Source organism: Carlito syrichta, unplaced genomic scaffold (assembly GCF_000164805.1).
Source record: "Carlito syrichta isolate Samal-C Ts95f unplaced genomic scaffold, Tarsius_syrichta-2.0.1 Scaffold287916, whole genome shotgun sequence".
Lineage (NCBI taxonomy): Eukaryota > Metazoa > Chordata > Mammalia > Primates > Tarsiidae > Carlito > Carlito syrichta.
The window spans coordinates 377816-403632 of record NW_007232012.1 but is presented as its reverse complement, the minus strand read 5'-3'; the positions used below and the strand labels follow the sequence as shown (position 1 = coordinate 403632).

The 25817-nt window shown below is 37.3% G+C and overlaps 1 protein-coding gene across 1 annotated transcript in view; it reads right to left on the bottom strand.

The window, feature by feature from the left end:
- Positions 1-25817, bottom strand: part of LOC103255181 (usherin) — a 465104-nt gene that overhangs the window by 72518 nt on the left and 366769 nt on the right. The window contains exon 41 of the mRNA XM_008053149.2: positions 18625-18979. Within this exon, the coding sequence (XP_008051340.2) occupies positions 18625-18979 (355 nt within the window). The remainder of the gene's footprint in view (positions 1-18624; positions 18980-25817) is intronic.

Below are 25817 nucleotides of genomic sequence, written 5' to 3'. Positions count from 1 at the left end.
CTTTATGTATATTAAATTGTTTAAACCTTAAAACAAGCTCATGAAATTGACACTATTATTACCCTCATTTTTCAGATAAGGAAATGGATGGAAATATAGTTGAAGCAAATTGTCCACAGTCATATAATTATAAGGGGCAGAACCAAGATTTGCCTGGAGGCATTCTGTCTATAGAGTCTGTGCTCATAACCTTGAAGGTATTGCTGGATATTGCTTCAAATCCCTCTTACTATCCCCACTAGTACTACCAGACCTTGGAAGGCAGAAACCATCTAACACCAATTCTTCATGTAGATAACTTCTCGCTTCCTCCTTTCAGGAAAGCAAGAAGGGCTCCTTCTGACCTAGGCCTGTCTACTCTTCTATTTTGGGGGGAGTCAGGCAAGATGATAATCTAAAACGAAATAGAGTAATTGTTTTTCAAATAGAAACAATTTCAATAGCTTGACCACAAGTCAGGAAAAGAAGACATTATGAGATAAAAATACTATGACCATTGAGGCTGAGAGATAAGCTATTGCAAAGATAGACCACTGAGAAACTTCCACACTTCACTTGTGCCAGGCTCCAAAGGGGTTAATTGTTTATCACCAATCAGAAACCAGATGTTGGGTAGATGTCTGGACATTTAAGCAGTTGTGGCATGATACTGAGTTGTTGCTTTGAACAAATTTAATATAATAGGATTTAAGTTTTCCCCTTTTCTTTGGATTTTTTCAGTTAATATTGGAATTAAATTAAAGCATTAAGTCAACCAGCTTAGTGCAAAGCAAATTATGTCAGGTTCAGCATTGAAAGCTTCGTTATGGAATATCTATTGACTCAAGCTTATTAACTTGTAAATCCTCTAGTTTTAGATTATGATCTATTGATTATCTGCTTTTATTTGCGTTTTAAATGAATAAACAAAAAGAAATGATCACGGTTTAGTCATTACACCTTAAGAGAAATTGTACTTAAGCATAGCATACTTAATTAAAAATAAAAACAACTTCTATTTGTTCTGAGAGCTGGAAATTGTGACTCTTGTTTTCATTTAGGTATATCAAAGATTTTAATTTTATACTATCATTTTTATTAGAAATTTGGAAAAATTTTCTCACTGAAGGTAGAATGTGTATTAAGAATTTGGCATTTTGAATGCATTATTAATTGTTCTTCAGTCTATTATTTTCTTGGCCTGTCTTAGCAAAGAGGCAAAAATGATCTCTTGTCTCATATATAGGAGGAAAAAAAACGCTCTGAGGAGTCCTGTGACAAATATTCAGGAAATGAAGCAAACATTGAGAGTCCAGGTGCTTTAGTCAAAACAGCAGCTGACTTAGAGTCAGAAAACTTGATTTCAAGTTCTGATTGCCATTTACACAAGGGGGAATTTTAGGAAAATTACCTACTTTTTCTGAGTCTAAATTTCTATCAGGTAATGTCTTTTTCATGGGCTTTTAGAGGATTAAACCAGACGACCTTTGTGAAAATGCTTGGCACATAATTGGCACTCAACAAGAGTTCTCTGAATCTGATCCTTGCTAAAAAGCAGCAGCTAAAGAATAAGGGCATCTGCTGATCCCAAAGGGCAATTCTTTAAGTTTGATTTTGTGCTTTCTTTAAAGCTCTCAGCAATGAAATATTCTGATATTGGTTTATGATCTGAGGGCTAAACCCACAGTCAACTATTTTATTTAGCATCTATTCTTTCTAGCATGATACTAGGCACCAAAGAGAATGGGGAAAAAAGTAGCAAGTATAACAATCCTGGATTTCAGGAATTGCAGTCAGTTAGTATTGTAAAATTCACATGCCTGAAGCCACTAAAGAAGCACATGAAGTAAAACACTGTAGGTGTATACAAAAGAAATCACCACGGGTTTAGGTAGTCAGAAAATACTCCACAGTTAACGTATCCCTTGGCCAGCATTATTGATGAATCTTTCAGTGTGTACTGTGCCTTAAGGTACTATTGATAGTATTAGCTCATGATTAATCAAATATTTTCTTCATGATTTTTATCTATATCAACTCCTTTTTAAATACTTGCTTTTATGATATATAGTCAACAAGTACATATTTTATAATTTACATGTAAGTAGATATACATATAATGGGGATGTGTGCACCCCAAATTATTACTTATAAGATTGCATACTCTAAAAATTTTGAAGGACAACATTTTTCCTTCGGTAAAGCTGATATCAAGAAACAAAACAGAGCAAAATTTTTTTCTCTTTGGAAATAAAATTGAATTTGATCAAAATTTTATGATGAATAAAGTCCTAAAATAAGAACAAGTAACTCACTTAGGTTGTTGCCTTGTAATGGACAAAGTCTAGTAATACTTCTTGAAAGATAAATGCTTGAAGATAATTTGTAAAAAGAATCTCATTCTCTTGACTAATTTCCCAGTGGGGAGTGCTGACTATTACTGGTAAAAATGATACCAATGGTTGTTTCCCAGATGGAACTTTGAAGAATGTAGTTGGAGACAAAAGCCCTATAAAATGTGCATGTCACAAGATCATACTAAGCTTCTATTACGCACTTGGGCTATTTTAACAAGTTACACTGTTACATTTATTTTATTAGTTCTTTTGACTATCTCTCAGGTTGAATGATTTGAATTAAATTCTCTGTTAAGCTTAAAGACTAGAATGAAGAAGACCAATGCAAATATAAGTGATTTCTGTAAGGTATAAAATATTTACACCGCCTCTCACTCCTGTGTTACTTACAAGATTGCAAGTAATCAGTTACACAGCCAAAGGTACTGTGCTGGGAGTGAGAGAGCTCTGGGTACAGAGGGAACTCCCCATCCCAGGGAAGTGATGTTCGGTTATCATGGTGACTGTCATCTTAACAATTGTGCAAGTGCATCATTCACTGTGGGTGACTAGAGACAGATGAAGAGGAGCTGAAAAATGGGAAAATTTTCCTTGTCTCATGTCTCTCTGATAACGAGGCAGACTACAGAGCATGAAAGATGAGGGCTGCCCAATTCAAACCAAAGCACGTAGTCACCATCTGGGCATTTTAAAAGTAGGACACATGAAATGCTCAGATGTATACCCCAACAGGGTGCAATAATACAGCAGTAAAAAGAAAACTACAGTGAACTATGACTACCTCCACACTCGCAATCGTTATAGCACAAGAAGGGGGAAAGGATTTTCCAAAAACCTTGGTTAAGATGCATCTTAAACGCTCTCACATATTCAGCGCAGACGATTGATGTCCTAGCAGTCATATGTGGTATGTAGACATCCCCAGTAGAGGGCGCTCTTCTCATGGGAAGAAATGATCCGATTGCTCAGGAGGGAGCGCGCAGCTTGAAGGCTTAAATATGGAAATACTCCTAGGACTACAAACACTAAAATAGATATTTCCTTCCAGAAACATTCACCGTTGAAACAAATACTGACTTTTAAAGTGATATATTTGACATTCAAGGGTGTACTCAATTGAGCCATTTCTTTCAGGTGCTGCCAGATGTAGACCCTAATTTTCTGAACTAGAGTTACTGAGTTATTCAAAAGTTAGGTCACAGAGATCATTAACACTATCTTTCTAGATATTTCAAGGGGAAAGTTCAGTACGTCTTATTTTGTAAGCCTCTACAGCTACTAGATTCTTAAGGCATACAATCTACTAACACTGCATGGCAAGTCACTGCTTCATCAGTTTAAAAATCCTTAAGCCCTCATTTTTCTTCCAGCTGCTTCTTCTGATGTACATTTTGCAATAAGAAAGAGAGAAAAAAGTCTTATGTATAGGAATCAACGGCAGACATATAGAAGCATACAATCTTTGAATGGCCGCAAAATGAAATGTGTGAATTAAAAATGTTTAATTCATACATTTCAATAGAATTTTAATTATATAGATAAAGAGTATTTTATAATCCCTTCTTAAGTACTTTCACATGTGCAAAAGTGAGCATTTACAAGATCAAGTAAATGTACAAGTTTCTCATTTCCTGGGTTGCAGCTCAGAAATGAATAGAGAGGCTCCCCAGTGGTAAATAAGAAGGAGAAATGTATTGCTTGTACAACACTGCCCTAATGATACTAATAATTGCTGGAAGTAATTTAAAACTGTCTTTTTGCCTTAGGAAGAAAAGGAGCTCTAAGGAAATACAAATGAGGGAGTTGAAGAGAATTTATTTTAGGAAGAAAATGTATTCTAAGGAAATCTTTCCATTTAAATGTCCTTGCATCACTTGAAATTCCAGATATACTTAAGGGGAATATTCCACCTGATACTTTCTGGAATTCCCCAAAGATTTTTTGCTCTTGGGAGGGAGCTCTCTCCTCATGCATCATTTTTATTTATTTTATTTTACTCCTTGCTAAGAATTCTTATTAACCAATCTAGTCATTCAATTTATCCTGCCTATTTTGTAATGAATAAATAGCACACACTGTTAATTGGCCACCTGGGGTTCAAAGAGGGGAAATATGGAGTTGATGTCTGAACACCGTAATGTGCTGACAACATATTGACCACATTCTATTTCACAAGATTTAAAATCAAGCTTCCTCACCCTATTCACACCTCCCTCCCCTCGCTCCAGTCTTGACCGTCTGTGAGACTAATATAATTCTTTTAAAGTGATTTATTTCTAACAGATGCGATCATTCAGCCACAGGGACCTGGATGCACAATGTCCCCTAACAACTTTAATTTCTGGATATAATAAGCATATATTCCACTAATACGTAATTATCTCTCTGTTAAGGAAAAGATGCCAAGGTTGGTGGTATGATGACCAGATCCTCCTGGGCCTAGAAAGGACAAGGAGATGGACTATACCGAAGCCTTAAGATATTCAACCTAAATGCGCTAATTATCATATTTCTCAAATGCTGGAGGCCAGGAAGGAAGAAAATTAGACACAGCTCAATGTACCCAGCAATACTGAGAAAGTTACGCTTTAGTATCCATGTAGTTTTTTGTAAATCAGATATAAAACAAGATTAGGCGAGGAAGATGACAGCATAAGTCCTGGTATGGAGCAAAGCCTATGGGACAGTAGAAGAAGGATTTGTTCTTCTTTCCCCCTAGTTCTTTCCGTGGCTCTTTTAGCATTTGAGGGAAGATGTGTCTTCATTACCTGAAGGTCTCTGTTTTGGAAGGCTTGTGCGTTGGCCCTGGACAGTGTCACAAAGTCAATAGTGACATTACACATAGGTATACTGTACCTCACCTGTGTGAGGTTTGGACTGTGGTTCAGCACTTAGTCCATGGCTAGGTAAAGCATCACAAGAACACTGTGAACTCTGCGTAACCTTTCAGATGAGCTTAGGATTTCAAGTTGAGTTTCAGAGGAGGGACCTCCTCTGATTTTCCCCATCTGACTCTTGGTGGGCCTTGTCTTTTCTTTCTGCATTGCTACACGTGGATTGTTGGGTCAGCTGCCACAGGACCGTTCTGCTACTACCATAGTTTGTGAAGAAATATATGCTTTTTGGGAAATGACTGTTAGAGAATGCAAGGGAAATAAGAAAAGGAGAAAACCTTTTTAAAAAATTATTTTTCTTTTTAAAAATACTGGGCTAGTAGCTCCAGACAGGACTCCGTCAACACAAATGACACACATCTTCATGCACTGATTTCCTCTCTGAAAACCTGTTTCGAATTATATCCTATTCACTGAGTCCTGGCTCTGTTTCTGCTACTCAAGAGGTACTGACCCTCTGAGGGAAGAATCCTTAGGCATAACCTCCTGAAGGGACACCATGCGACAGAGCCAGGCCAGTCTCAAATCTATGTTTCCTCACCCCAGGCCCACGCTGCTGACCACCTCAGTCAGGTGTTTTAATATCAGCCCAATAAGTGGAGACAGGTTGGAAAAATGTCCCCCTCTCGATCTCCTGAAGCAGAGACTTGCCATCAGATATTTTTAAAACCAGGCCTTCTTTCTTGACCGGAACAAGGTAATGTCTGCTTGACTTCTTTTGAATCTCACCCATTGTGTAAAGCACAGATCTCTCCCAAAAGTCTTCTCTGAACTTTTCTGGTCCAAGTGATTTTTTAATACTTTGAATCTTTTATCATTTGTTTTCTATATTTGTACTAGGAAATGAGTCATATCAAGTTATGTGGCATCTCTTTGTCCTACTGAACTCTGATTTGTGACTCTATTTGATATTTAGCTTTTCATAAACAACATTTTAATTCTCTAGGCTGACAATGCAAGAGGCAGCAGCAGAGAACCAGAACAACAGACCTTAGAAGTAGAGAGTCCTGCAATGGAATCCCAACCTTTCAACTAGCTGTGTGACCTTGGATATGTTACTTGACCTCTTTGAGTTTCTATTTCCTCATTAATAAACTGTAGATAAAGTAAATTAAGATGAAAAGAGATGGTATGTGTAAAATGCCCACAACATGTTTTATGTAGAACTTCTCAGCTTATAAATTGAAACTGGAACATAATAATTCTTCCTCAGTTTGATTTAGCTGAGAACATACTGATCTCTTTTTAGGCTAAATATAAAGCATTACCAAGCATTTGAAAAAAAATTAGAATATGATTATAGGTTAGGTAGAAACCAGAAATGAAAGTTAAGTATTAAAGAAAAACATAAAGAGGGAAGAGGAATAGAAAGTGTGGGTGCAGGAGAGGGGAGTGAAATTGTAGCTAGGTAGGCCAGGAAGGACTTAGTGAAGGTGATGCTTTAGTCAACACCAGAAGGAGGTGTGGGAGTCAGTCATGGGGCCTTGGGGGAAGAGCTTTCCAGGTAGAAAATGTTCTAGTCAACAGATTGCTACCACTGCCCTATGTGCCATGAGGAAATAATAATTTAACTTGTCCTCATTAATGTTGATGTATGCATGCATACAAATAGGATACGTTTTTGGTTTCCTAGATTCGACCCACACTCCCTTTTTTTAAGTTTAAAGGGAAAATTATATCTTGGGTTTTCTCCCCTTTGGGGAAATGGAAAAGAAAAAGGACTTAAGAAAAGATGAATCTCCATTAGGAATTAAAAGTAGTTTTCCTTTAAATCATATATATATATGATTATAAACTTTTCTCCCAACTTTAACAAACTGTTTTTACAACTTTTTAGAAGGCCAAAAAGTTGGAGTGCTTGCATAATCTTAGAGAACAAAAACATTGATATTCTTATGACCTATATGAAATTTTTTTGAAGTGCCAGAGTGTTTTTGGTATAATAAGTGTAAATATAATTGGAGAGTTCACATCTTTCTCAAATATTAATGGTCTTTACTGTAATTCTCAAAGGTTTATGATTATTTTGTGGTAAGCTTCCTCTTAGTGATATTGTGCCCAAAATAACAGAAGTCATTTCTTTGGAAATATGGTAGAAATTGTACTTACAGTATTAGATATCATCGTAAAGGAGAATAGTGGAGTCTTAACTCTTCTGCTCTACAGCAGAAATACTTGAAAAGGTCAACTTCTGTCACTTAGTTTAAAATTGGTTAGCTCTTCTCCACCTGGTCTGTTTGACCTTTTATATATACTATGGACAGGGCTGTGGTGCCAGATGTGTATGTGGGCACACTGTGAGTTGTGACACTTTGTTTAGAAAGTACTGTTACTGGGACATACAAGAGAATTAGAATAAAGCACGGGATGGAGAGGGCTTTTCTCTCTGGAAAACTTCCAGAGGCGACCATGATCTTGACATTCCAGAGATAACAAACAGAGTTTTCAAGCCACTTTCTATTTCCATGTGAGTTCTTTTGTATGCTGTGTTGCCTGCCATTATGTTTATGTAATTCTGACAGTGTTCTTAATGACACACTAACAGATTGTAAAACACGCTGCTGGCATTTACTTGTTTTTTATATTTTTAAAACAATGTCCTTCATGTAACAGTAGTTAAGCGCGGCAGAAGGACATCATTAGAGCCATGGTTAAACTGTAATTTACACCATTAGGAAGGCAGGAGCAATTTTTATTGCCTGGCAATTTTCTTGCTGAAATATTTGGACCATATGGCTCAATTTGTGTAATAACCTTAATTTCTGCACCCTTCAGGTCTACCTCCTTCTCCTACGGAATGGTAAAATGCGGTTTAGCAGAAAAGGCAACTGTCTATACTTAGAGAGTTGAGATTAATAACATGTCACGTCCTGTTTTTGGTGAAGGAATTCGAACAGCAGCCAGATGGTATCTCTACAAATAACTGTCAGGGGTCTTGATCTAATCAATACAATGTATTAATACATCTCCCTTTGCTGTTTCTCCAGGGGCTGGCGCACAACATCTGGAAAGAGTGGGGGGGGGGGCGCCAAGTAGAAAGCCGATTCTTTTCAGAATCAAACTGAGTCCAATTAATTTTTCATGTATCCTTGATAACTGTTTCATAATGAGCTATGCGTCTTGACGGATTTGGGGTTGGCAGAGCAGGCTGCCCCTGCTTTCTATCCCCATTCAGTCCACTTATAGAAACCAACCCATTAATCAAGCTATCTGGCATAAAACTTGAATCTCAGCTCAGCAAGAGATCAATAACCATCCTAAAAAAACACAGAACCAGCCACTAATGGGCACAGGTATCCAGCTATGACATTAGTAATTGCTTTAGCAAAAATAAAACTCTGTATCATAATCGCCCAATAGGAACTTATATGATAAAATTCATTACTTGTATCTTGTCAAAAAGTAACATTTACATCCGTTAAAAATATACTGTAATTTTACTATCTAGACATGACCATTATCTTTTAGAGTTAGACAATGCAACTTTTTGAATGGATTAAAACACTCTGATTTTATAATGTGAATATTTAATAATTCAAGTATCATATAAAATGCTTAAAAATGAGTTATTGCACTTATTTTAAATTCAGAGTACCTAAGGGGCTCCTTAATATAATCTTTAGCCTGGCCATATATGACACATGGTGAGCCTGCTGTGCTAAGAGCTCTGATGTGCTGTCAGATCGGTCAGATTTCGTTATTCTTTGGATGGTTTCATGGCAAGACTTGCAATTCAATTCATAAATTCGAATCATTTTTCTGAGTGGCATGGTTCCATCTCAAACCCTCACTCTTTTACTAAATTCAAGTCAGCTATTTTACTTTTCAACTGGCAAACGTCTTTGGGTGTGGCAGGCGTTTCTGCACTTTGGTTATTTCTGAAAGACAGACCCAACAACTTAGCCTATGGAGAGGAATTCAGAGCTGAGATGGGGAGAGAGAGGAAACCCATTAACTGCTTGGTAAAACATTCTTTACTGGCTCATAGACAACAAGTAGAAACCTGTTTTGTCCCTAGGAGAGTCTGAGATTTTGATTAGAAAAAACTCCCGGGAAGTGCTGCCAAAAAGATAGTCATTCATTGGCTGATCATCTGATCAAACCCTGCCAAGATGATAGAAAGGTCTAAGAAATCATCCAGGAACTTTAAGGTGATGTCACATTCATCTTTTCTGACAACATGACTAAGAATCATGATGCCTGTGTTCGTTCTGTCAATGGTTTGTGTTTCGGTAGAATGAGTGCTGGGTTTGGAATCGGGTATACGTTATGGTCCTTCAAAATTCTTTTAAAGTATTTAGAAGTACAGTCAATGCCTATACATGACCAAATGATTACTTATCATACTGTAATTTGTTTCTTTTCAAATTCCTTCTCCAAATACACCACAAGTCCCAGAGAGAAAAGACTATGTCTTCTTTATATCTTTTGTGGCTTCTGGCACAAAAGATTCTCAAAAGAGAAATGTGGTGGACAACTGATTAATGGAAGAGCCCAGCAATATTTCTTGGTCTTGATCACCAAGTTAGTTTTGATGTGCCCCTGTCCTCAATTGCAAATTACTTGCAATTCTCATATATTTATGAGATTTCAGAGAAGCAATAGCCTGGGTTTTCAACTTTCATTTTGTTTGCTGATATCCAGTGGAGATAAACAGCAAACATCCTGACAGTGGTGCATTTGTAGTAGAGTTGTATAACATCAAGCAAGAAAGCTACTTAACTGAATTACATAGCTAAATGATATCTGAAATTTGGGATCCACAGTACATGGCATCCAGAAATTCCAATTTGTGTGAGGTCATTATCAAAATATGTAATGTATACAAATGTAAACCCTCTATGACAAAGACAGAAGAGAGTTGCTATTCTGAAGCCCCCCAGTTCATACATATGATCAACAGTGTCAGCAGTTCTAGCTTAGTGTTACCCAGGTAAAGCACTAACAAGATATTTCACCTTAAAATTATATTGAGATAAAAAGATTCATTTGCAAACCCATCACATATGTATTCACAGGTGGTGGGTGTGGGTCATTGCATTTGGATTAAAAAGCAAATGTCTCTCTCTACATGAGAGGTCACTAGCTTGTGTAAGGCAAAATCTTTTCACTGTTCGGCATAATTAGAATATTCCAACAGTGGTTTCAGTAATTTAAAAATCACAGTATTGTTGTAATATTTTTCTAGGCTCCAGGAGCTCACAATTGTTTGGCCCAATCAAATCTGGGAACACTAGAGAAGTTATCACCCATCAAGGTAATTACTTTCAAGTTGAAATAATTACTCTATCAATGTTAATGGTCTTTCAACTTCAATAAAGCACTCACCTGCCGATAATCACAGCTAACCTCTTGCTCTAATGCAATTCCCTCTCTATTTAGTAGGTTATATTACAGCCGTTACAGTGGTCACTTGTCCTGAACAGCTGCTGAATTTCACTTTGATCGGCTGTGAACCATAAAAAAATTGGTCATCTGTGTATGATTTCCCCCTCACCCATAAGCCCTTGCAGAGCTAAGGATATGATCTCTTGGCTGTAATAGGTACTTCAGGGGCAGCCATCTTGTCTCAGGCAGTGGCACTTTCCACTTGTGACAAGAGCAGAGTAGTTCAATTAACTTCTGCCCTTCACTGCCATTTACAGCTTGCTGTCTCTGCTAAATGGCATATATTCTGAATTTATGGCCTGGGCCTGTTAGTATGTGGACTAGTTCACTTTACTTTCATATATGTTTTTTGACAAGGCTCCATGGGATTCTTGGATATCTAAATAGAGTTTCTTTATAACTTGGTTAAAGGTCAGAAAATAGCAACATATCTGACCCAAAGATCAGTCTCCTAACCAACTGCCCTTCATGACTTATTTGGCATAAGTGAAGTCGAAAGACACCAATTTGGCAGAATATGTTGGTGTGATTTGGGAAGTGTGTGCGTGACCAAAAGCCTCATCCTGTTCTGCTGATATGATCACAAATCCAAGGGAAAGGGCAGGTTCCTATGAGTGTCATGTCAGGTAAACAGAGCTACATACAGGGTGGAAATCTCCCAAGGAAGGCTCTTAGAGTAGTAGGCATGAGATGTTAGTGGGATGGCAGGGACAGAACAGTAATAAACCTCAGAAAGAAAAAAAAAAAGTATGTTCTTGCTCCAAGCAATTTAGAAAGGAAATAGAACCTAATCCAGTACTTGGGAAATTACCTGGAAATTGACAGTGTGGTGTCAAAAGCTGTACTAATTTGGTTATGAATGAAAAAGACTTGTTTTAAGTGTTCCTCACCTTGCAACAAAATTCTGAGCTTGCAAATTTAAATGTTTTTATTCATGATCAAATTAGTACAGTTGTCTATACAAACCAGAACATTATCTATATCTACTAATGTATTGCAGCTTTTGTTATTCCAAAGAACAGAACCTCTAAAGTTTTACAGTCTACTTATATTACCACTTACAGTACTTTGCATATGCATTCATTTGTTAGCCATTGCAACAGCCCTGTGAGACGAGTAATACTTTAGTTCAAATTTGATGTGTACAAAGGAGGACAGATGAAGTACAGGGGCATGATCCTTTCAGGAGGAGGGATTAACACGTGTGACGATCCTAATGTGGTCTCCAAGTGGAAGGATTCAAGACACAGTTTGGAAATAGAGCTGAAAGGGCTTAGTGAAGGATTAGATGTGGAGGTACGGAAGAGGGAGGACTCAAGAAAAATCTGGCTTGAGTACTAGAAAGATGATGGGGCATACAACAAGATATGAAATGGGACAGTACTGGAGAATAATGAGTATACCATAGAAAAACTGATGATAAGTAACTCTACAGGAACTGCTAGACATATCACGGCAGGATTTACAGAAAACAAACAAAAACCAAAAACAGAACAAAACAAAACAAAAAACCAGCCTTAATGCCTTCAAGCCCCATCTTTTCCTGAAGATCTATATAGACCACCCATTTAAGAGAAGATCCAAATTAGTGAACAATTAAAGAGAAGAGGCTTTGGGTATGTCCTTCCCACTTGGAGGAGGGAATGGGGTTCCTTCACAACCCTTTTTCAGGGCATATGAGGAATATAAAAAAAAAGCTACTAGAAGAAATTGGGTGTGTTGCAAGAAAGGTGAGATGGACAGTACACCCAATGCAGGAAGCTTCTTACTGAGCAGGATCATAGGGCAATCTTGATGCAGTGACTGGAGTGGAAAAGTGTTTTCTGAGATCCTCATGTGATCCCAGAATTTTGGGGTCATGACCTAACACAGAAGCTAATACCTGCCTCTTAATCAATTAATTCTGAAGTTGGGAGACTGGCTGGAGTCTCACCCAGGATGGTAGGTCAAGTAGAGAAGGCAGTCTTAGACAAACTTGCTTTCATCATTTAGTGGAACAAGTTTTCCCACAGGCCTAGCAGATACTAAGAAAGGAATGAGTTTTGTCAACATGATAGGACCTAATATTGGCTGCCTGATATTGGGAACCCCAGAGGCAAAATAGGTTGGGATGGGGGAACCTCTGGGACAGTAAAGGAAAGGGGTATAAGTCATTAATCAGAGAGTATATTGCCTGCATCAGGGAAGTGTGAGGCATGGAATTTCCTATGGGGATCACCATATAACCTACAAAGAAAATCCCATGAGGCACCTGCCCCACAGAAATCAATACGTAGATGGATTAGAACAATTTTATTGCTCCTTTTTGTCTAATTCTCTCTTTTTCCTTAATGATCTTGGGACTATAAATAAGAGAAGAAGAGTGAACTGAAGAAGGAGAAACATGACTATGCTCTTTCATCCCCATTGTAGGTCCCTAAGCACAAGACAGGTTTTGATTTAGACTGGATTTTTAAATAGCCCATCTGAGATGAATTTTGATTGCTAGTTGGGTTGGTCTTTGTTACTGAAATGACTAGAAAACCATGGGACCTACCTTAGATATCACTGGGGGGTGAGCAAGGGAGTCCTGATGGAGCTCATTGGAATAAAGTGGTTGGAGAAAAATGAAGCTTTTTTGATGAAATAGTTATATAGAGTTTAAGAAGATTTAATATGCATTTTGACTGGCAGGGTATTATGAGAAAATAAGGATAAAGATTTTAAAAGGCTAGTAAATAAAAAGTTAATGTCAAACCAAATATGTCATTACAATTAAAAACATGGGTTGAGTCAACAGGTAGTCATTGTTTTGTATTTTTAATATGAAAGAAATAATGACAGTTATAAATTGAAAATCTCAGCTTATTGAACTGACACAAAAAATACGGTAATTATTTTTATGATCACATTTTTCTTCGCATTAGAAAGATAGTCACCAAAGGAGTCCTTTTAGAGGGCTACATTTCCCAAAGAAGTTCTATTGTCTAATAAATGGATCTGTGGAGGAATGGCTAAGAATCATCAAATTTTAAGAGTTACAACTAATTTAAGATCATATGTAAAGAGCAATAATATTTTATTTTATGATAAGCCAAAATGAAAATGAAGCAAAAAATGATTTCATGAATGTACTCACAAACTTTCCATAACATGACAGTCTCATATTTTATTATTATTATTATTATTTGCCACATATCTACTTAATGGCAGAGAGATTTGAGACAATGAAAGGAAATGTTGACTACCTCCTTGACATTGGGAAAGGCAGTTTGGCAAGTAGAACCTAGAAACTAGAGTCTGTAATTCTCGATTTTATGCCCAGATTAGAAGCCAATTTTTAGTGACCCATATAATTTGCTTATCCCTCAACACCTTATGTTTGATTCTTCACCATTTATCTTTCAGGGTACTGGGCAAATGTATGATCTGGGCTTGATGTTTTATAACCCTGGGGGGCAAACGGGGATATACTTAAAGCACACACTAATAGGTAAACCCCCTTTGCCTTTAAATCCCAAATTCTGGGATTTATTTCTGCCAGCACAATGGCAGGTGCCAGTGAGAAAAAGCAAACAAACCCGAATGGTGGTAGCAGTCTCGCCAACCTTGCCAGGAGTGTTCCCTGTAAATACCACCATGGAACTCTTGCATGCCAAGCAAGGCTAAATACAGTTTCTTTCCTGACAATGCACAATTCATCACAGAGCTAATTGGGAAGAGAGTTTAAGGCCTTCTAACGAAAGCCTGTTTTCAGTAGTAGAGGTATTGGTCTGAAGAAACTCTACGAATCTTGGTATCTCTCTCTTCCCTATAGAAGACCCAAAGAGAGATGAAACTGTTCACGAGCTTGGGAGAGAAGCTAGTGATGCATTAAAACCCACACTTTTCCCTCTTCTCTATTCCTGCTGCTCTGCTGCTGCTGCTGCTGCTGCTGCTGTTCCTGCCAACACATACGCTCCTCACCCCCATGGAGGGCCCCTACTGCCAGATCTCCATCCACTGCCACCACAAGCAGAACTCATGCCTCCATTGCACCTGTCTTATGTGGCTCTCCCAGCAACATCCACCTGTCTATAAACAACTCTGGGGGGACCTTGGAACAAGCCAAAGATGACACCACACCACGGGCAATTTATTGGTGGCCCCTTGTGCAGAGATGAGATCTTTATAAACAAGAGACCAAATGAGGAACATCAGCAATACCTCTTGTGAGCCTGCGGATTTAATTGCCATCCTACGACCGTGGGGATGGACTCTGTGCCTCATTAATGGAGAGGGTACTGCAGTTCCTTTGTTCTAGAGAATTTCAGCCAGAGTGGTCAATGAACAGAAAATTGAAATATTTCCTAGAGCTGATACAAAAAGGGAAGAAAACAGTGGAGTTGTTTAACTGTTATAGGAATTAGAGAAATAATAAGTAGATCCAAGAAGGTACTTGGACAGAAATTTAAAACAAAGTTGTCTTCTGTGGACAATACTATGGAGATTTATCAAAAAACTAAAAGTAGAACTACCATTTGATCCAGCAACCCTAGTACTATGTATCTACCCAAAGGGGAAAAAATTATTATATAAAAACATACTTGCACTCATATGTTTATTGCAACATGATTTACAATAGCAAAGACATGGAATCAGCCTAGTTGTCCATGAGTAGATGATTAGATAAAGAAAATTGTATACACACACACACACACACACTCACACACACACACACACACACACTGGAATACTACTTAGTCATAAAAAGAATGAAATCATATCTTTTACAGTAACATGGATGGAGCTGGAGGCCATTATCTTAAATGAAATAATTTAGAACCAGAAAGTCAAATACTGCATATTCTAACTTATAAGTGGGAGTTAACTAATATGTATGCAGGGATATCACATGTAGAATAATAGATGCTGAGGACTCAGAAGAGTGGAAGAGTGGTAGGAGGGTGAGGGATAAGAAATAACTTAATGGGTATACTGTACATTTTCTGGGCAATGGTTACACTAGAATCTAAGACTTTAGCACTACACAATATATGCATGTAACAAAACTGCACTTGTACTCCTTACATTTATACAAAAAAATTAAAATAAAATGGGGTCTTCTAAACATGAGCTGCAGAAACTCAGCAGCCAGAAGCTTAGAAACCCCAACTGCCCAATATTAATAGGCTGTGCCTCAGTACTGAATTCTTATCTTCTCAAGGTCTCTGCTCTGCCCAAGCGCCCAGTCTCATAGTGAACTGCAACAATACAGTTGAGTATAGTATTGAGTATTGACACATTGAATATAGTACTCAATGACTATTTGCCAAATTGGATTGAATTGTCAATAATTTGTTCAACCCTGAAGCACCATTGCACTAGCATAGAGAAATCATGCTCTTCTGAATAGAAAGAGACAGACTTAAATTACAGAAGGGGATTTGGCTAGGATAAAAGAAAATTCTTCTTTGATGGTGAGGAATATAGAACACTGGATGAGTGGTAGAACCACCATCTTTATATTTTTTAAATATATTTTTTCCTAACAAACCATTGAACACAATCTCCTACACAGGGAATGTAGGAATACATGAAACTCAAAGACAGTAGTTTATTTTTCTGATGACCTTTTTCAAAGGTGTCAGTTCATAAAATGTCATACTGGCCTGATGCCCTGAAAATTTGGCTTTGTGACCAGAGTGTCACTAAGTGGCCCTGACTGCTTTGTGAAAGATGTCCTAGATTGCTTAAAAAGATCAGATGGTCTCACTCTGTCACCTAGGCTGGAGTGCAGTGATGTGATTATAGCTCACTGCTGTCTCAAACTCCTGGGCTCAAGTGAACTTCCTGTCTCAGCCTTCCAAGTCACTAGGACTGCTGGTGCATGCCGCCACACTCAACTAATTTTTTTTACATTTTTTTAGAGGCAATGGCTTGTTATGTTTCCCAGCCTGGTCTTGAACTCATGGCTTCAAGTGGTCCTCTCGCCTTGGCCTCTCAGATTGCTGGGATTACAGATGTGAGCTACTGCACCTGGCCAGGACCTTTCTTAATAAACTGAATGAAGTCTTCTTTTGAGAATAAGACCAAACATCCAGATTTCAGGGGTGCCACTTTGAACACACATGCATATACACACATTCAAAAAATAGAATGTTTCTCAATTATTCTGGCTGTTCTCTTTAGCATTATAAGGAATAATTTTTGGAGAAGAAGAAGTATGCAGCAATACTGGGGCATCAAAATGAAAGCTATGTCAGGGACGGCCTATGTGCAAAGGTCCCTGTGCAGTTTAAAGTTTGGGGCCATAGGTTTGCCTTTCTTTAGGAGCTTTTTAATGTGATAAAAATAGAGCCTAGAAGATGAAATAAAGTACAGAGTTCATGGATTCATCGGATAATTTAAATCTTGTGTTTTAGAATGAAACCAGATATGAAGGTATGACTTATAGGATATTTCACAGTGGAATTCCAATAGAACTGTTTTGAGAGAGTAAATGATTAGGCTCATACCCCTGAAAGCCACATTTTAAAAGATCAAAGGTTTAATCATTGCAATACTTGTGCATCCAATAAAAGTATATTTAAGTAAAGGTGTCTCATTTAGAAAGCTATTATCAAGAGTGTTTCAGTATTTTCATGAAAAATTTTACTTTAAGGGTGTAAGTTTAGAATATGAGTTTGGAGGATATAATGAGAAGTAACTAATTTCCCCTGGATCACATATCTACTAAAAAAGATCTACACTTAAGAAAACTGTCTCCATTGCATATAATAAAGGATCTAAAAGGTGTAATATGAAAGACCCTAGTACATAAGGATATCTTAGTATGAAATAAAAAAGTACCAATTTGAAATTATTAAAAGTGAATGGTTTTACAAATATTAGCACTTCATATGTTGCTTATTTTTTGTCATATGAGGAAATTAAATATGGGGACAATGGAAACACATTACATTCAAAACTATTCATTTAAAAATATTCTTCTGGAGTTTTATGAAAATATATTTGCTATTACTTGGATATTTTGATAAATGCTATACTCTATAAGATAACTTTCATGTAAACTGGGTTGTCTAGATTTGAAGCATAGAAACATAGTTTGCTTTTTGAAAATAATGCTTTCTGTTGTCCGTTCATTTCTTCTTAATGAGGGTTTTTCATATTTAATAAGGTCTTGGCACATTTTGAAAACCATATGTATTTAAGTTCTAAGACCACAGCATTTCATCTTCTCCATGAAGCCTCTTCAGTGTGAGGGCTTCCTGCTGACACGCGAGAGCATTTCTGGCTTAACACTTTTGGTATATGGCATCATTCTCTCTTGTATTATGGTTTATTTCTAATGGGTGATGGAGTTTGAAGTCTAAGTCCCAGTGTAGTAGACATTATAGACTTAACTCGACCACTTCCCATTTTTTTCTTATGTAAAATTCTCGTCTTTGCAATATTACAAAACAGAATGCTTCCTGAGACAGGGATCATCTTTTTCTGTATCTCCCGTAGAACATAATGTTATGCTGAGCATAAAGAAAGACTCAGGAAATACTGGGTGGCCACATGGGCCGAATGAAGTTGTTTTATGAGCTAGAGGGAACCAGTTCAGAAAAAATCACTACTAAGCTATAGTGCACGTAACTTGGCATATATAACTACATATATATGTATGTATATATATCATTAGCTCATTGAGGAAGTAGAAGAGTAAATATTCTGCCTAATTTCATCTATGAACCCTATGAGGTATGGAGGTAAGCACTGAATTATTCCCATTTAGTGAATATGAGAAATGAGAATCAGGCAAAAAGATTCATGCATTTGCTCGAGATAATATAAATTGGTTTTGATCTGCAACCTGGTCCCTAGTACTCCTCATACTCAGTTCAGTATTTTATCCCCATGATCACATTGCTACTTTTTAGATGTCAAAGATTTTCATATATTTGAGCCCTAAGTGAAGAAAAATGACAAGGTGGATAAGAAAATGAATTTCAAATTAACCAGATCATCTGAGCATCTGTTATTTTTTTAGAAGTTCTTACCGTCATTGTGAAAGCATGCACAATAGAACTGTTCAATGTCAGATCATCTGGTCTCTTCTGGTAGACCACACGGTAGTGAGAGATAATGCCATTGGGCGATTCTGGCTTTGTCCAATTCATCAGAACTGAATGAGCACCAGTGGCTTGAGCCCAAGGAGCTGGAAGATCTTGAGGAGGGGCTTCCGGAGTTCGTACTGATGACCACAGACTCTCCACTGAGCCCCTGGAGTTATGGGCTCTGACCCGATATTCATAGATTGTAAACGGCCTCAGAATGTTTGCAGCATCAGTAAATTCAAGGGATCCTTCTGACCAGACAAACAAAAGAGACTCCTCTTCAAAGCCAGCAGGACGTCTGTAAAGAAACCAAGCAGGCAACCAGTGACAGCTGCACACTTCAAAACAAGGTTTGTAGATGGAGTAAGACATTGCTTTTTATAAAAATTTGTTATCAACTCAACTGTTCAGCTGCTCTTTCCTGGTGTCATGATACAGGAAAGACCAGATGGAGGAGTACACCAGAGGCCTGACTCAATATCAATTTTTAAAAATGCAGTTCATACACACCCACACGCGCACACACACACACACACACACACACACACACACACACACACACACACACAACTGATAATAGAGAAATGGATATACTTGATAGAAAACAAGGAAAATACAAATAAAATATTAAAAATATAGAAAGTTAAACATAATACATAATCACATTTTATTGTATTATCTTCCAGATATTTTTTCTTAAAAACAAAATATACAGTACAAAGCAACATATTATTTAAACATTAAAAAAACACAGAAGCATATTTTAAATAGTATTAACACATTTTTATGTATTTCCTAGATTTTTTTATGCTTGTGTGTGCCTGCAATGCATATGCAGTTATATTGGGGTTTTATCTTTTACACAACTGGAACCATAGCATATTCAATTATTAGAGGCTGATATTATTGGGAATCCTTACTTTTCTATGGTAGATGGACTGTAGTAAGGGCCCCACGCTGTTTGTCCCCCTGTATCCACACCTTTTATTAGTATGCTTTCACATTCACTCTGAGCTTGGCCATATGGCTTTCTTTAGCCAAGGGGACAGTAACAAATACGATGACTACAGAGACTTAAAAAGTGTTTGCACGTTGAGGCTGACCCTCTTGCTGCTCTTGGATCACTGTGTGAAAAAGCCTAGGCTAGCATACTGGAAGACAAGGAACGATGAAGAGAAACCCATAGTTTGTATCCTCTTTTACACAGCACAATGCTATTTTGCATTTGTTTTCAGGATGTTTAAAAAGCGTTTTAAATTCACTTTCCACATGTTACTTTCTCTTCATTTCAATTTTTTCTTCTCTAATTAAACCATAACCTCTCAAAGCAAGGACTATTCTTTCTTCTATATCAAGACCATTCTTTCTTATATATTTTTTGACACACTCCTCACTTAAAGGAGCTCATAGTTAAGTAGAAGAGATAATATGTGCGAATTAATGAAAATAGCTTGATAAGTAATAGAATAGGAATCTGCTTTGGAGATCTTTAAGTGGCAAAAGTCAAATTACTTTTAGATGTTTCTTCCAAAACATAGTACACTAAAAAATTCTTTCCACTACTTGAGAATGGGATTGTTTAATCCCATCTTTAGATTTTGTTGATATTAAAACTAGGGCCATGCATACTCTCTCGGTACTAAATATATACAGTCTTACACATCTAAGTAAAAGAAATGGAATTGTCAGTTGTTGGGATGGCCCTGAATATTTTATATTTCATTTGGAACAGTTCTGTGCTCATCCAGATGTAAACTCATGATGCAGATCTGATAAAAAGGGAAGTTCCTGAGAAATTGTGGTTGGCATATCTCTATATTCCCAGCATCTGAGCCCAGTAAGTGTTCAATAATTTTTTTTCAAGTGAATGACTACAAGGCATATAATTCTATGGTTTTTCTGCATCTTTGCCTCTTTGCCATCAGCTCTTATTTTCTATTAGAAGGTATTCTAAGTTGGGGAAGATTGTAACCAAGTTATGAACCCTCCTCCTTCAGCTCCCTCTCTAGTTGAGAAGAGAGTGATGAATACATCAATATTTTCCAGGCTGTTAGGGGTATTTAATTAACACGCTCCTCAGATGCTGGAAAATTCACATGCTGCCATATCAGATTAACCAACTCCATCAATGTAAGGGGTTATTAAGGCAAAGTAAATGACAGTACCTTTCACAAGAAGGCAGAGTATGTAAAATATCTGGCTTTGGGAATTTGATGATCCTCAAGTTGATAAATCATTATGACCTAAGTATGAGCAATGACAAGCTTCCTGCTGGAGGCTATCGAGGCTTCATGGATACCACTCAGTGACCTGCAATTACAGGTCGGCAGCCCACCTCATTATTACCCGCTACCATGCATAGACCAGATTCTGCACTCAGTGTAGGTTTGCAGGGTTTGGCCTTTGTGCTTGCAGCAGATAACAGGTACCAGGTGTGCCATTGGGAGGAATCCATTCTAATGAGAACCACAGGGCTCATAGCCAAGGACTCCTCTCTGTGATTTTTAAAAAGATGTTTGCTAGAAACACAATACAGCAAACAAGCCTATGATGGTCTATGGGAAAGTAACAGTTTCTATTTTGTCTGACTGCAATCTTTCTATGACAATTCAATTAATTTTTATTAAATTCTCATGAATTCCCAAATTGAGAGGTAGTCATGGATTTTATTATTTTTTATTTTATTTTTTTGATTTGGAGTCTCACTCTGTCACCCAGACTGGAGTGCAGTGGCCGCTCCCGGCCACCGCAGCCTCGACCTGCTGGGCTCCGGTGATCCTTTCGCCTCAACCTTCCAAGTAGCTGGAATTACAGGCATGCGCTACCATGCCTGGCTGATTTTTTGATTTATTGTAGAGATGAGGTCTTGCTGCCCAGGCGGGTCTCAAACCTGTGGGCTCAGGCAATCCACTCACCTCAGCCTCCCAAAGACGCGAGATTACAGGCTGAGCCACCGAGCCCAGCTCATGGATTTTATAAAGCAGACATTCTTAAAAATTTGCCTCAAAGTGTATATTTTAAAAATATACACTGGTTACGAGATTAAGTAGTATGTTAGCCTCATGTTTATCCACCAGAACAATTAGAAGATGCAACCTGGTTAAGTATTTCCTATCAATATTTAGTACTTGATAAATTAATATCACCGATAGGTAAATGTTCTATCTGTAGGGCTAAAAGACAGTATCTCTTTATGTCCAAATACATTTTGAACAGAAGTGGTTGAGTAGACCACAATTATTCCTCATCTATTTAAGATTTAGGCTTCACATGTTTATTTAACTGGATGTGTTCTCTCTTGAATAGTCTATATTCAGAGAAATCATATTTTCAGTTCTCTCTGAATAGCCAAATGGTTATTCTTTGCTTAAGCTCATTTGGGAAATATTTTAGTAATGCATTTTTTCCAACTAGAGTTCATATAAGTTTGCCTAACACTAAGGAAACACAAAAATAAGTATGAAAACTATAAACTATATGTTTTAAAAGGCATTCAAACTTCTGCTGTCTCAATGTTGAATAATCTTAAGAGCTCCCTACTCCTTCTCTCCCCTCCAGCAATTGTCACTACTTATCTTCAAAAGCATTTGGAACAAAATACTGGAACTCAATGCATTTCCCATGACAGTTTTAAGATTACAAAACTGCCAGCTCCACCCTATGAAGAATATTAAAAATACTCTGAATTTAAATAAATAACCAGAAACACCTGTAGTGAGGACATAGGTTGCAGGTCCTGGCTCTGCCACTTAGTTCAATGACTTTGGGCAAAGTTGCCTATGTTCTCTAGTTTCCATTTCATTTTGAAACTGGAGTTAATAACCATACCAGTTACCTTAACAACCAGAATTCTTGTAATAATTAAAGCATATAAAAATTGCTAGGTAAAATGTAATACACTATGCAAATGAAGTTATCACAGAGAGATGATGGCCAAAGCTGTTTTTCAGAATACAGTTGGCAGTTGTGTAGAGGCTGCATTGAACAGGGAGGTCATCCCAACTGTTCACAGGAGAATAAATATACATAGATGCTGAACTATGTTGCTGGTAGAGGAAACGGAAACACAGGTGATTTACAAAATGTGTTATGAAGGTTGAACCATCAAACTTTGTGGCATGGGTGAATGCTCTGGTGTTGAAGGAAATGATGTCAAAGATATTACAAAATTTTAAGACAATCTTTTTTTGTTTTTTGAGTTGGAATCTCACTCTGTCGCCCAGACTGGAGTGTAGTGGCTGCTTCCGGCCACCGCAGCCTCGACCTGCTGGGCTCCGGCGATCCTTCCTCCTCAGCCTTCCGAGTAGCCGGAATTACAGGCATATGCTACCACACCCGGCTGATTTTTTGATTTATTGTAGAGATGAGGTCTCGCTGCCCAGGCGGGTCTCGAACCCATGGAGTCAGGCAATCCACTCACCTCAGCCTCCCAAAGGCGAGGGATTACAGGCTGAGCCACCGAGCCCAGTTGACAATCTTTTTAAAACTCTTAGTGACTTACCATACTTACCACTCACCTGCTAATTATCCAAAGGATTCACTTTCTGAAATTTGTTTTAAAATTATCTTAAATTATTATTATTATTATGGTTATCATTATTAGAGATGGGGATCTCCTTTGTCACCCAGACTGGAGTGCAGTGGCATGATCATAGCTCAACCTCAACTCCTGGGCTCACACGATTCTCCCACCTCAGCCTGCCAAGTGGGTGGGACTAGCAGTGTGTGCCACCATTCCCTGCTAATTTGTTTATTTATTTTTATTTTGTGTAGAGACGAGGTCTCTCTATGTTTCTCAGGCTCCTCTCTAGCTCCTGGGCTCCGGTGATCCTCCTGCCTCAGCATCCTGAGCAGCTGCGGTTATTTTTTACATGACCCTTGTGCCCCACCCCCCCATTCACCCAATCTTGCCCTGAACAACGTTTTTTTGTTGTTTCCTTGGATGAAAAAGGTCCACAAAGGGAAACATTTTGGTGATGTGGAAGAGGTGAAATAAAAAACAGCAGAAGCACTAAAAGGCATCAAAATTGACGCGTTCTAAAACTGTTTTCAGAAATGGAAAAAACATCTCAGTAGTACTACATCAAACAGAGAGTACTTTGAAAGTGATTGAAGTTTAAACACGTAAGAATGAATATGGAACCAACTGTGCTGCCCATCAAAACAGGACTGGATTTTTAAAAATGTGCTACATATACACAATGGAATATTATGCAGCCATAAAGAAGGGCGAACATATGAACTTAACAGCAACTTGGATGGATTTAGAGTTTATCAAACAGATCTATCACAGACACAAAGAACAGAGTACCACATGTTCTCACTCATAAGCGGACTCTGAACATTTACCATAACACTATAAGAAAGGGATTGGCAGCAGCGAGATACTGCAGGGGTGGGAAGGGGGACACAACATCAATAAGGGTACCTGATCTCAAACCAGGCAAAGAGGGACCAAAGGGAGGCTCAAACTTTACCCTGTACAATGACCACTTGTATACCTATCCTGAATTGTACTCTATATCTTTAAAAAAATTTTTAAAAAGAATAAACACACAATTTTTTAGAAATGAATTCCAGCTTTTTTGGGTCTCCACTCATATATCTCTTATCAACTTCCCCCACCCCCAAATTGCAGAACATCATGGAAAATTTGATTCTTTTTATGTAAAAGAAAATACAAAGCTAGAATATCAATGTTAATATATTAAAATTAATAGTGTCACTTCCTTGATGGAAATTATATATGTCATGGGATGTCATAAGAAGGAATCTTCTTACCTTAGTAATCTTCTGTACTAATAAAACCTTTTCCCAACAAATGTATTTATTTTACAATTTAAATAGTTATTAAATTTTTGTTTTGTAAGGCTTAGTCTCCATGACATGAACTTCATGAAGTCTTCCATGAATATTCTAGACAGAGTGAATTCCTCTCTCCTCTAAGTTTTCTGGTAAATATTTCTATTTTTCAATTATATTGCACTCTTTTATTTATTTAGTTTGTCTTATATCTCTCACTGTCGTGAGGTTAATTGGTAATAGGGTTCAAGTCTCATAGATAGATCTTTATATCTCCCTCAGTAGATATGTCACTCTCCCTCTCTTTCTCTGTCTCTGTCTCTTAATATCAACAGCAATTTCTATCTTTCCACACAACAGAATTTGAATTATATCAAAATTCCTTTGCTTTTGATTCAAAACTCACCTTTTCTTAATTAACTCAATCAACTTAATCATCCATTCTATAAAATTGTTTTCATTTCCTTGCTAGGAATAGCCTTCTATATTGTACATCCTTCTAGACTATTACAGAATTTATTCTTTAAAACCTTACTAAATACTCAGAAGAAAACTTCATCATTTGTTCTTATTTTTATATTGTACACAGGGGTGCTTGTGTGTATTTTTGTCTTTCAATGTATATTGATCAAATACTTTTATTTATTTAAAGAGAAAGCTCATGAGATTAATAAACCCCACACATTTTTTGTCTCCATTAAAATGGAAGCTCTTAGTGGGAAGAGATTATTTTATTCTGTGTTTTGCAAAGTCCTAAGGTAACGTGTTTGTTGGATTTTACAGATGAAAGTGATGAGAATTTTGCCATTAACAAGGTTACAGACATAAGATAAAGAAGGAATATTAAGGAAATTTCATTATACAAGCCAAACTCCCTGTGAGAAGGAAGCAAATACCCAACATGGCCTTGTCTATATCCTATCAATGAACAGGCTGCAAAACACTAACTTAAATGTTGTCTCTATTTTTTATTAAAAAAAAAAACTTTGTGGCAAATTTCTGTGTGTGTGTGTGTGTGTGACTTACACGTACTCAACAAAGTAGCCTAAGTTAACAGGTACATTAAGTAGAATCAATCATGTGAATAGTTTGTTCTTACTAGGTGATTTTGCTTCGTTTTTTGAAGTTCTAAACATTTTCTCTCTTTCATAGGGCAGGCACTCTTAAATACGATAATATCTAGAGGTGACATTTAAACAATAGAAGAAAATTACAGAAGAGATAATGATTTGGGGAGTTGGTGAGAAGAGTGACAAGCATTTTTAAATGAAATTGGTAAGTTGACCTCCTACAATTTAATGAAAATATCTGCATAGGCCAACCCCTATCTTTGG